Here is a 13,785-nt window from a genome sequence, read left to right as displayed (position 1 = left end):
AAAAGCAAACAGTCCTCGTCTCCCCAGGACAGATAATAAATTATTGCTTATGCAAGAAGGATTGCAATGGTTGCCAGATCCTCCAAAATCTGTCCAATTTATGGTTAAGATCATGAGTCAGTTTCTTGAGAGGAATAAAGGCAGAAATCTGTGATATTCACAAGTCGACTGTAGGAACCTGGGGAGATGACCACTGCAGCAAAATGCATTTTTTGGCCAGAAATATAAGAATAGTCAATTAAAACTTGGTATCTGTATCCAAGACAACATCTGGAGCATGGTTAAGTAAACAGAAAGGAGTCAACAAGAACTGTTTACCAGTGACCTCCTGAATTACAGAATGAACTTCTGTCCAAAAAGTCTGGATGTGGTCACATGACCAAAACAAATGGATAAATGTACCCTTGTGTATATTACATTTGTAACAAAGGTTGGAAGTGTCAGGGAACATTTTCTGGAGGCGACCAGGTGTGTAGTAAGTTCAGTGGAAAAATTTAAAATTCTGTTCATATATAGAGATGGAAGTGCATTTAGGAAAAATCCCGCTGCAAATCTTGTCCCAATCTACCAGACTAAATGACACTTCCAGTTCACATTCCCACAGCCGCTTCAGAGAATCATATCCCGAAGAATCACAATAAAGCAGGGACGTGTAAATTTTGGAAATCAGCCCTTTGGGAGAGTTCACTGAAACTATAATATTTTCCAACTCTGACAGTCTCATGCGGATCCTTCCTGTCCTCAAAAGAGATCCTATAACGTGACGAATTTGGAGGTATTTATAAAAATCTTTGTGGGGAATATTAATATCTACCCTGATTTGCTCAGATGATTTAACAGCGTCAGAGGCCAGTAGGTCTGCCAGAGTTTAACAAGCCTTTTAGATGTCCATTCCATCAAACCAACATTCCTGATCTGCACTGGTATATCTGGATTCAAAGACAAGGGAGAGTAGAGAGAGACGACAGGAGGGATATTTAGGTATTTCCTCACATCTTGCCAAACCAGTAGTATATGGTAAACAATAATGTTCTTAAAATTAACTAACTGATCTACACTCAACAAAAATATAAATGCAACACTTTTGGTTTTGCTCCCATTTTGTATGAGATGAACTCAAAGATCTAAAACTTTTTCCACATACACAATATCACCATTTCCCTCAAATATTGTTCACAAACCAGTCGAAATCTGTTATAGTGAGCACTTCTCCTTTGCTGAGATAATCCATCCCACCTCACAGGTGTGCCATATCAAGATGCTGATTAGACACCATGATTAGTGCACAGGTGTGCCTTAGACTGCCCACAATAAAAGGCCACTCTGAAAGGTGCAGTTTTATCACACAGCACAATGCCACAGATGTCGCAAGATCCATCCACATCCAGCATGTTCACCTCCAAGATCGTCTGAGACCAGCCACTCGGACAGCTGCTGAAACAGTCGGTTTGCACAATCAAAGAATTTCTGCACAAACTGTCAGAAACCGTCTCAGGGAAGCTCATCTGCATGCTCATCGTCCTCATCGGGGTCTCGACCTGACTCCAGTTCGTCGTCGTAACCGACTTGAGTGGGCAAATGCTCACATTCGCTGGCGTTTGGCACGTTGGAGAGGTGTTCTCTTCACGGATGAATCCCGGTTCACACTGTCCAGGGCAGATGGCAGACAGCGTGTGTGGCTTCGTGTGGGTGAGCGGTTTTCTGATGTCACTGTTGTGGATCGAGTGGCCCATGGTGGTGGTGGGGTTATGGTATGGGCAGGCGTCTGTTATGGACAAAGAACACAGGTGCAGTTTATTGATGGCATTTTGAATGCACAGAGATACCGTGACGAGATCCTGAGGCCCATTTTTGTGCCATACATCCAAGAACATCACCTCATGTTGCAGCAGGATAACGCACGGCCCCATGTTGCAAGGATCTGTATACAATTCTTGGAAGCTGAAAATGTCCCAGTTCTTGCATGGCCGGCATACTCACCGGACATGTCACCCATTGAGCATGTTTGTGATGCTCTGGACTGGCGTATACGACAGTGTGTACCAGTTCCTGCCAATATCCAGCAACTTCGCACAGCCATTGAAGAGGAGTGGACCAACATTCCACAGGCCACAGTTGACAACCTGATCAACTCTATGCGAGGGAGATGTGGTCACACCAGATACTGACTGGTATTCCCCCCCCCCCCCCCCCCAATAAAGCAAAACTGCACCTTTCAGAGTGGACTTTTATTGTGGGCAGTCTAAGGCACACCTGTGCACTAATCATGGTGTCTAATCAGCATCTGATATGGCACACCTGTGAGGTGGGATGGATTATCTCAGCAAAGGAGAAGTGCTCACTATCACAGATTTAGACTGGTTTGTGAACAATATTTGAGGGAAATGGTGATATTGTGTATGTGGAAAAAGTTTTAGATCTTTGAGTTCATCTCATACAAAATGGGAGCAAAACCAAAAGTGTTGCGTTTATATTTTTGTTGAGTGTATATTGTTGATAAAAGGAAGCGAGTTAAGTCTTCTGGGATAGCATGATAGGGATTCAAGGCTCAATCATAAAGAATCCTTCCTGTTCATCAACCAATCTGTCATCATTTTAAGTTGTGCTGATCAATAATATAATTGTAAATTGGGCAGGGACAGACCTCCCAGATCCCTTGGTTTTGTAAGTGTAGAAAACCTAACTCTTTGGTTCTTATTATTCCAGATATAAGGAGAAATGTGAGAATTCAGTGACTTAAAAAATGCTGGGGTCAAATAGCACGGAAGATTTTGGAATAAGTAGTTCAATCGAGGAAGACTATTCATTTTTATGTTGTTGATTCTCCCAAGGACGGAAGTTGGTAAAGAGGCCCATCTAGACAGATCATTCTTAGGTGTGTAGTTAGTTTCAAATAAATTGTTTAGATCAGGTGTGACAAAAATACATAGATACTTGAAACCCTTCCTAGACACTTGGAAAGGAGATTGTATCGCTCATGGGTGGCCAAGTTCGGTCCTCGAGAGCCACATTCCTGACACTCTTAGTTGTCTCCCTGCTCCAACACACCTGAATCCAATGAAAGACTCGTTAGTAGACTTTTAATGAGCCTTTCATTGGATTCAGGTGTGTTGGAGCAGGGAGACAACTAAGAGTGTCAGGAATGTGGCTCTCGAGGACCGAAGTTGGCCACCCCTGATATCGCTAAATCCTGGAGGGCATTAAAAGGCGTAGCGACCGACTTCCCCAGGTTAATCTTATAGCCAGATAGGGCACTGAATGTGGATATAGATTTCAAAACCGCCGGGACTGATTTCTCAGACTTATTCAGATATAGGTGGCCATAGTCTGTGAATAAAGAGATAATGTGGTTTACTTCACCCACCCTAATTCCAGATATATCAGAGTTGGTTCTGATGGCGACAGCCAACACCTGCACACCGGAAAGCTGTCAGACAGCAAACCATTGGTATTTACTGTAGCTATTGGGTCTGAATAAAAATGTTTAATCATATTAATGAAATTAGAGCCCAGACCGAATTTTCTAATGTCAGAAACAAAAAGGGCCATTCTACTCAATGAAAGGCCTTTTCGGCATCAAGAGAGACAATTAACGATGGGTTGTGATGAGTATTAAGATACTGAACAATATTAAGAACACGGCGTACATTGTCTGTGCCATATCTTGATTTTACAAATCCTGCTTGATCAGGGTTAATATTCAGGGCTTTCAGTAGAAGATGCAGGATGTCTGACATCACAAACGTTGATGCTTATCAGCTTTAGAAAAATCAGACACTGCCCTCCACACCACTGATGTGGAAAACAATGACCCCAGCACCTCCCTTCTGGAATTTATTTAGCACTGCAGACAAATTTATTGCTGCAGTAAAAGAGGCTGTTTCAGAAACGCACCAAGGACAAAAACAAAAGTCCAAGACCTGAAAATGTGTCCCTCTCTGTTGCAGGTACACCCACCTTTTGTAATTAAATGCTGCCTTGCGGATCATAATAATAATGTGCTATTGAAACTCACAGAATTGTGCAGGGTCCCTGTTTTCTCACAGCGTTCACTGTGTGTGACGGCTGTACTGCTGAATTAGCTTTCATGTGGAAAAAATTGTGTAAAATTTTATGATTCTGCCATGTGATCCACCTTATGGGTTTGTGGTGACTGATGGACAGCGAGTCATGAACTCTTTGTGCAGTGGGCACTGTAAGTAATGGCTGCCCTGCTTGCAGCCCAGGGGCCGTGCTTTGCCCTTGTTTTGACCTATTTCAGCAGAGGTGCTGGCAGTCAAATTTTCCAGACAAAAGGGGGCTGCTCATGCACTCTGGGATCTGCAGAAAAAAAAAAAAAAAAAAATTGTGTTACTGATTTGGAGTCATTTTGCCCGGCCCCAGCTTGTGAGGTCATGAGGGACTTGTTGGACTCCTGTGTTTTCTGTTGTCTATAGCTGCACAGTTTTCCTAAAGGTATCTTTCTTTTCTTTTGTATGGGGTCATCACTGTGGACCTGTGCTGGATCATCATGTGGGTTTTATCACAGGTTTTTACATCGGATGCCTTCCGGATACAATTCCAGTATATAAATCTGGAGAACTTTGGAGGAAAGTTACCCACAGCTCCCCTCAATGCAACACAAACATTACTTTCCTCCAATGATTCTGTGGCCGTGCTTTAAAAAGTTCTCATTGAAATCCTAAAGATGTGGACTTTAATACTGTCTGTAGTGGTACATAAGAAGGTGAGTAGGTCCCATCCAGGTCCTGGATACCATAACATGAAGCAGGCAAAAAAAAACTACAAATCCCCTTGAATAAGACACAGGTTCCTGCTCCAGTCAAGGATAGTTCCCATTAGAGCTGGGAGGGCTGGAGCAGTTCAGTTCAGTGCAGGTCACAGACAAGCAGCATGAAGCCCAGACTTGGATTTGAATTACGTTCTGCAGGTTGATGGTACAACTCCTATCCACATATGCCCCTGAATTCATGTGGTTTTCTAATGATCATATTCGATAACTCAGGATGTTTCAACATTTCTGACAAACCCCTCTACAGCTGAGTAAATGTCTGACAATGTACACATTATTGATATCAAAACTACAAAAAAATAAAATCCTTTATTTATTTTGTGGTTGTCACCTGTTTTATGAGCTGTTATGTAAACAATGTGTTCACTTGATCCCGTCTTTGCTGCTGTCAGGACAGTGGAGCGTTTAAAAAGGTAAGAATTTATAACCATGGCAGTAAACTTTTGTCATCACTTCATCCATTGTCATTGTCAAGTTGAAGATGAAGTGTTCCTGTGCAGAAAAAGTCTGAAACTCTTCAGATTGCTTCAGTTAGTACCACTGAAGTAAACTATGCCAACTGAAATTAAGTTAATACGTTGGTGTAAATATAGTTAATTTGGGGCAACTAAACTATTTGTGTGTTACCAAATGAAACATGTTATTAGGCCGGTCCTACCATTCTCTTTCGATGTGTTTGTATTTTCAGGTTTACGTGTGCTTTTAAGTTTCACAAACAATTTTATATATATGTCAAAGTAGAGTCTGCGATTTGATAGAATTGGAGAGTCTACCAGCAGAGACTGTAATCGGAGTCTCTAGTAAGTAGAGAGTCACACAGTTTTTTATGTTGTCAGCACTGAGATGGGAATAACGCTGTTAAAGCACACACTGTTACAAACGACATTATTTTTTTTTCAATAACAAGTAATCTAACTAATTACTGTTTCCATTGTTACATCGGCCTTACTTACATATTCAAGAAAACTTGACGCTGTAATTTCTGCCAGAGGTGCAGCAACAAAGTATTGAGCAACGGGTGTGAACTTATGTACATGTGATTTCATAGTTTTTTAATTTTAATAAATTTGCAAAAAAAAACAAAACTTTTTTCATGTTGTCATTATGGGGTGTTGTGAGTAGAATTTTACGGGAAAACATTAATTTACTCCATTTTGGAATAAGACTGTAACATAACAAATTGTGGGGAAAGTGAAACACTGTGAGCTTGTTGAGGTGCAATAAATATATAAAAAAAAAAATTCTATTGTGGTTGATTGTTCTATTATGTAAATATAGTAATGATAATATCAACAATAATATATTAAATGTGATGGGTGTCTTGTCTCACATTGTCCCACAGCAACAATAAATAGTGTAGATTAGTGTACAATGTTTACTGTTAATAATTTATTCTGTTATTTTACATGTAATTGATTAAACATATTTAATATTCAGTTACTCATGTAAGGGGGAATCAAGGTCATAAAGTTCAGAGAAATAGATTAACTTATATTTGAGTTAAAGTACATCTGTACGTATGGGAGTGGGATGTGAGCCGTGTTTGAGGTTTGAAGACTTTGCTTTGACACAATCATCATCATCATTATGTACGTTATGTGCAGTGCTTTTGTGTCATGCAGTTGCTTTTTCATCTCAAAATTCCGTTGCATGGACTTGTTTGACCTGGTTACCTTTTCTTTACTTCTGTAGGACTTTGCTCTGCTGCCTGAGAAAGACAAGACGCTGCTTGTCGAGGGGGGTGTGACCCTCAGTGGTGGCCAAAGAGCACGCCTCGGTCTAGCAAGGTACTTCCTCTGATACTGAGAACCCCTCAGCACACGTCCTTGGCTCCAGAGGAGTTGGTTCAAGTTCTGGATATTATCTCCTGGTTTGGAACTTAAAGATTTGCTTTCTTGACCAGTATAGCATAAATATGGGGGGCAGGAAGAGAGGTAAAAGGAGAAACTGGAGCATGCTTCAGTCCATGTGTTAGTCAGTTATTGTCTTTGTGGGTTGAGATAAGAATGGAGCTGAATAATCTCACCAAGGCCTGAATAAATTCCTCTGGAGGTAAACAGTGGGCAATTGACCTTGAGTCTAGATAGCCTGTAGTGTTGCAGCTGAGCAGTGAAAAACAAAGCACCAATCAAATGACAAGGATCCACTCAGCTGTTATATGTAAGGATTAAACAACGAGAAGCTGTGCATTATACAGTTTGAATGCACGACGCGGAGTCTAAAACACCACGATGCAAAGTGCATTCAAACCGTATAATGCACGGCTTCTTGTTGTTTAATCCTCTTTATACCATGGTCCCATACAGTGAGCTAAAACACAAATATTTTTTTAAGTTAACACAACTTGATAAAAATGCGTAAGTATTTGGGACTATTTTATAGCAGTCTCAAGACATTTTGCCACAGATGTGCTTACAGAGTCTGCAGGCTCGGTAACCATCGCAGCGGGCCACTCACACCGCCCCCCCTCTCTGCTTTGTGGAGCTGCGGCCCACTCTGGCAACAGGTCCAGAAACTACGCTCGCTATTTTGATGCAGAGTGCTCCAGCAGCCTGCAAGGATAGAACCGTTGTCTTCTTCTTTCCCTTCTTCAATCTTGTCCAGTTCGTCTGATGTTAAATCTTTACGCCGTTGCTTTTGCTGTTCTTTTCGTTTGCTTTCCTCCTCTTTCCATTCCTCAAACATTTTATTTTGGTCAAAAATATTAAAATTCACTTGGAAATCCATGTTTTATTGCATTTCTGTCATTCACCTGTCAAAACACAGCTGATTTGCGCCAACTGATTTGTGCATTGCTATGGTGACGACGAGAGCAGAGTGATTATAACAGTGACTTAACTCGCCGAACTATGTGTGTGTATACATGAAAATAATGGGAAAGAGTAGTAGAAGCTAGGCTTAGAAAACAGGTGAAGATCTGTGAGCAGCAGTATGGTTTCTTGCTGAGAAAGAGCACTACAGATGCAATGTTTGCTCTGAGAATACTGTTGGAAAAGTACAGAGAAGGACAGAAAGAGTTACATTGTGTGTTTGTGGACTTAGAAAAAGCTTATGATAGGGTGCCAAGAGAACAGCTGTGGTATTGTATGAGGAAGTCTGGAGTGGCAGAGAAGTATGTTAGGGTAGTGCAGGACATGTACAATAATAGTGTGACAGCGGTGAGATGCGCAGTCGGAATGAAAGACTCATTCAAGGTGGAGGTGGGATTACACCAAGGATCAGCTCTGAGTCCTTTCTTGTTTGCAGTGGTGATGGATAGATTGACAGATGAGATCAGACAGGAGTCCCCATGGACTTTGATGTTTGCAGATGACATTGTGATCTGTAGTGAGAGTAGAGAGCAAGTTGAGTCTAGTCTGGAGAAGTGGAGATATGCTTTGGAGAGAAGGGGAATGAAAGTCAGTAGAAGCAAGACTGAGTACATGTGTGTGAATGAGAGGGAGCCCAGTGGAATAGTGCAGTTCAAGGAGCAGAAGTGGTGAAAGTAGATGAGTTTAAATATTTAGGGTCAACTGTTCAAAGTAATGGAAAGTGTGGTAGAGAGGTGAAGAAGAGAGTGCAGGCAGGGTGGAGTGGGTGGAGAAAGGTGGCAGGAGTGATTTGTGACCGAAGAATATCAGCAAGAGTGAAGGGGAAAGTTTACAAAACAATAGTGAGACCAGCTATGTTGTATGGTTTAGAGACGCTGGCACTAACAAAAAGACAGGAGGCAGAGCTGGAGGTGGCAGAGCTGAAGATGTTGAGATTCTCTTTGGGAGTGACAAGAATGGACAAGATTAGGAATGAACATATCAGAGGGACAGCTCAGTGGGACGGTTTTGGAGACAAAGTCAGAGAGGCGAGATTGAGATGTTTGGACATGTGCAGAGGAGGGACCCAGGGTATATAGGGAGAAGGATGCTGAGGATGGATCCACCAGGCAGGAGGAGAAGAGGGAGACCAAAGAGGAGGTTCATGGATGTGCTGAGAGAGGACATGCAGGTGGTTGGTGTGACAGAGGAAGATACAGAGGACAGGGTGAGATGGAAACGATTGATCTGCTGTGGCGACCCCTAATGGGAACAGCCAAAAGACAAAGAAGAAGAAGAAGAAGTTAGACTTGGAATTCTCACTGACCGTGGTATAAAAAGGATTATAAGTTCATCATGATTACCCTCTTTTTTGGAGTATAAGTTGCGTTTTTGATTTGTTTGTTTGTTTTTAGTCCTTTGGGAGGCCCTGTGACTTTTACTCCAGGTCTACTTATATACCAAAAACATTTGTAATTAATAATAGTAATTATAATAACTATACAGAACTTCCCTGAAATCAAAGTACTAGAAAAATAAACTCCAGTGATACCAGAGGTGTGGTGGACAAGTGCTTAGTGCAGTTGGTTCCAGTGCGGAAGGTTCCCGGTTCAAACCCCACTCCTGCCCCATTCTCCATGTAAGGTGGAGTTGTGTCAGGAAGACCATCCACTGTAAAACCTATGCCAAATTAACATGCAGATCCACCTTGGCCTTGTTGTGGAAACCCCCGGTGTTAAGTGCAAAGTCAAAGGGACTTTTAATAAAAGAATAAATGCCACTAATAAAAAGTACACAGTAACAGTGCGTAAACATCTTGTAGCTCTGAAAGAGTTCCAGTCCTTCAGCTCCTTCTGGCCGTGTTCAGCGATGTCCTGACAGTGAGTGCACTCGGAGGCGCTCCCCTCGGTTTACTGCGCTCCGTCATATTTCATTGAAGAAAGCATTCCTCAGCTTCACTCGCTGAGTGATGATTATCCCAGAAATGATACCTTGTCTTTTCATCAAGCTCCATATCAACATCTGAAGCACCTGCTCATTTAATTGCCCCCCCCCACACACACACACACACTTTTTGTTTCCAGTGGTATACCTCAGTGCCAACATTATTGTACACGGTGTGACTTGTTGTTATATTTGGATTTTTGGCCCTGTTATCTTTGGACCCAGGCTCAGCGGCACATGATAAATGTGTGCACGGATCCTCACAGGGACTCAGGACATTCGTTATTATTTCAAAATGTTGCTTCTGATCACAAAAGTCACATTTTGTTCCCAAGTGTGGGCACATTTTGGATTCCAGGAGGTGCTGTAATTCAACTTCTTTACAAATGATGGAGGCAGGTTGCTTGAAGCCGTCCCCGTCTCAGATTTGAATGACTCAAACAGGATGCTGTGGTTTTGCTGAGGTGGTTTATTTGTTCTTCTACCAGCAGAGTTGAAATATGAGTGAGCAGATCAAAGATATGGATGTAAAATATGAGGATGGATCAAAAAGTAATTCCTCCTGTTTATAACTTTTTTTATGAAACCGTATAATCAAAAATATGTGGACATTGTTTGGAATGCCTTGAGCCTTCTGCGTCCTTGGACAGTCCATGATCTACTCTGTGTGTCACCAAATGTTAGTCAAAGGAGCTCTTTAGGAACTGTTGAGGAGCTCTTGGCTCACGATACACAGTCACAGGACTGATATTGTGGAGAATAAGTCACAGGGCCTCCCAAACCACTAAAAACAAACAGCACTACACCTTCAAATCAAATCAAATCAAATCAGTTTTATTTATATAACGCCAAATCACAACAAACAGTCGCCCCAAGGCGCTTTATATTGTAAGGCAAAAGCCATACAATAATTACAGAAAAACCCCAACGGTCAAAACGACCCCCTGTGAGCAAGCACTTGGCAACAGTGGGAAGGAAAAACTCCCTTTTAACAGGAAGAAAACCTCCAGCAGAACCAGGCTCAGGGAGGGGCAGTCTTCTGCTAGGACTGGTTGGGGCTGAGGGAGAGAACCAGGAAAAAGACATGCTGTGGCGGGGAGCAGAGATCAATCACTAATGATTAAATGCAGAGTGGTGCATACAGAGCAAAAAGAGAAAGAAACACTCAGTGCATCATGGGAACCCCCCAGTAGTCTAAGTCTATAGCAGCATAACTAAGGGATGGTTCAGGGTCACCTGATCCAGCCCTAACTATAAGCTTTAGCAAAAAGGAAAGTTTTAAGCTTAATCTTAAAATTAGAGAAGGTGTCTGTCTCCCTGATCTGAATTGGGAGCTGGTTCCACAGGAGAGGAGACTGAAAGCTGAAGGCTCTGCCTCCCATTCTACTCTTACAAACCCTAGGAACTACAAGCTCTATTGGGGTGATATGGTACTAAGAGGTCCCTAAGATAAGATGGGACCTGATTATTCAAAACCTTATAAGTAAGAAGAAGAATTTTAAATTTGATTCTGGAATTAACAGGGAGCCAATGAAGAGAAGCCAGTATGGGTGAAATATGCTCTCTCCTTCTTCAGGAAATAAATGGGAAAAAGTGTTTGTCCAAAGTCAAGGGAAGACACACCTTAACCTTACTGCATATGCAGTGGGGATCCCTGCAGCTTCACCTCCTTTTGGGGAATAAGGTCCTTCATCACACATACAACCTGATGGATTTTAATGTGTGCATTTTTTAGATTCATCCTCAGAAAAAACATGAAGCAGGATGTCGCTCCAAGATTTGAACAACATAGCTGAGTATCAAAGTATTCAAAGTGATCCACTTCAGAGATGAAGGTCCCAGTGCATGTGCTGCATACACCTGACAAACATTTACAAGTGTTTAGGATTTACTGTCTTTGGCAACAAATTGTCCAACACCTTGGTTCCCAGCAGTGTAAAGCACCGCTGTGACTGATCATAAATTCCTGAAGCTGGTGTTCTTATCTCCGGTACGTTCAGCTGCCCTCACCAAGTGTGTTTTATGGTTGTAATGACGCTTACAGCCTTCATTTGGGCTTTAGTGCTCTATTATTCTGTGTGCACGCTTTCACATTATCAAACATTATTTATTGGTTTATAGTGCTGTGACATCAGTCCTGGTTCAGGTTGGTTTTTGACTAATCCCGCTGATTTAATGCCACCGCAGTTTTCTCACTGAGGCTCATTTTCATTTGCAGCTTTTCTCTTTCTTTTCCTCAGGTTGTAAATTTTGTTTCACTGTTTTGCCTCTGTGTGTGCACGTGTGTTTGTGCTCCAGAGCCGTGTATAAGGATGCAGACCTGTACCTGCTGGATGCACCCTTCACCCACCTGGACATCATGACGGAGAAAGAGATCTTTGAGAAGTTTGTATCCCTACAGAGAGTCTCTGATGTGGTGGAGGTGCAGGGTCTGTCTGTCTGTCTTCAGGGTCAAGGTTACACACACTTGAATTGACTGTGGCAATATACGACTGTTTCAACACAATGGAACAGGAAATTAGATTTTTTTTTTTTTAAATTAGCAAAAGGAATTTCTGCTTTGATGGAATGTCGACTTTGGCCGTGTTTCAAAGCGGCCCATGTTCTAAAAAACTGACTTTGCTAAATGATAACACACACAAACACACACCTGAAAACATGTTCAGTATGTAACGGGAAGATGCAGCTGCTTCTTAAATTTGAAATGTGCCCATTATTTGTCATTATTTGGGGGAGGTGATGGTCTAGTGGTTAAAGTGTTGGGCTTGAGACCAGAAGATCCTAGGTTCAAATCCCCGCCTGACTGGAAAATCACTAAGGGCCCTTGGGCAAGGTCTTTAATCCCCTAGTTGCTCCCGGTGTGTATGGCAGCACCCTGACATTGGGGTGAATGTGTGCCATAATTGTAAAGCACTTTGAGCGTCTGATGCAGATGAAAAAAGCGCTATATGAATGCAGTCCATTTACCGTTTATTTTGGAAATTTGGCTCCTGTCACCAGTTTTAGTTTGTTCTGGTTGGTTGTTTAGACTGGAGTCACAAAAGAAAACTGTGAATTTGTGCACCAACCATCAAGGGTCATTGTCATCACTGTCCAATCAGCTCTGTCCATCCCGTTATCCATCAGTCTGTAAAGCTCGAGTCCCATTTTGGACCGTATTCTGAGCTGTACAACAGCTTTTTGTGTCGGCCTGAATTTCAGGTTTACCGTGCATCATTTGTCATCTGCGAGGCGATTAACCTCGGACAATCTGATTATTTTCAGATATGTCCCCAGTCGCCTGTCATGAAGGTTTTGAACAGTTACAGTAGAGCCACAAATCACTTTGCCCAACCTCAGTGTGTTTTGTTCCTCACTCGCGATGGAGGCTGGTTGAGCGATGGCAACAGCATGCAAACCCCAGCATGCAAATGCAATGTATCCTCAACCTTTCCCAAAAAGTAAATAAAATACCAGAGCAAAAAGTTGGGCAGAAATAACTAAGTTGCAGCTGCCTGGTTTTGTTTAGATTTTGTTCAGATTAGCTAAAATTGCATTAGCTTTAGCATGTCCATATACGCCGGCGCCGCACTGCTGCTTTAATTTTTACACAGTGGCCATCAGATATGACCATTTGGTATTGTGAAGGCTTTTCGTCCCTCCGTCTGTCTGTCTGTCTGTCACTCCGTCCCTCTGTCTGTGCTCAGCATATGTCCAGTTCTGTTACTGTCCTACCGTCTGAGTTTCATGAGTGCTCCTGCCCGCTTCTCCTGTAAACTCCATACAGAGCTGCTGCTCCTCCAACCAAAACATCTGTAAAACTCACTGGTTCAGTGCAAACCAGCGAAAAAGTTTATGAGCTCTTTCCTGGTGTAAGAGACCAAAACATCTCAACATCAAGAGTTGTAGAGCAGAGTGCAACAAAACACTCTATGGGCAGGCTTGGGGCGTAATGGAATACATGTAACGGCGTTACGTAATTAGGATACAAAAAAAAAGTTAACTGTATTCCGCTACAGTTACAGAAAAAAAGACGCATTCAGGTTACAGGTATATTTAGTAATAATGGGGATTAGTTCGCAGGATTACAATTTTAAGGCATTTTATGATATTATCTGTATATAATATATTTTTTTTCTTTGAAACAAAAACGTCCCTTCATGAACAGCGACATGACGTCTCCTAACCGGGCAAAATATTGATGAAGTACCGGATGTTAATGCATTTTCATTGAGATTCGCAACTGAACAGAACTCAGAAAACTGCTCGCAAAATACGCCG

General features: G+C 42.1%; 1 protein-coding gene across 1 annotated transcript in view; it reads left to right on the top strand.

The window, feature by feature from the left end:
- Window positions 1–13,785, top strand: part of cftr (CF transmembrane conductance regulator) — a 361,955-nt gene that overhangs the window by 169,300 nt on the left and 178,870 nt on the right. The window contains 2 exon segments of the mRNA XM_034175733.1: window positions 6,485–6,579; window positions 11,824–11,910. Coding sequence (XP_034031624.1) covers window positions 6,485–6,579; window positions 11,824–11,910 — 182 coding nt within the window.

This window comes from Thalassophryne amazonica, chromosome 8 (genome assembly GCF_902500255.1).
Source record: "Thalassophryne amazonica chromosome 8, fThaAma1.1, whole genome shotgun sequence".
NCBI classification, from domain to species: Eukaryota; Metazoa; Chordata; class Actinopteri; order Batrachoidiformes; family Batrachoididae; genus Thalassophryne; species Thalassophryne amazonica.
Note: the sequence above shows the minus strand (reverse complement) of the source record. Positions and strands in the feature narration are given on the sequence as shown.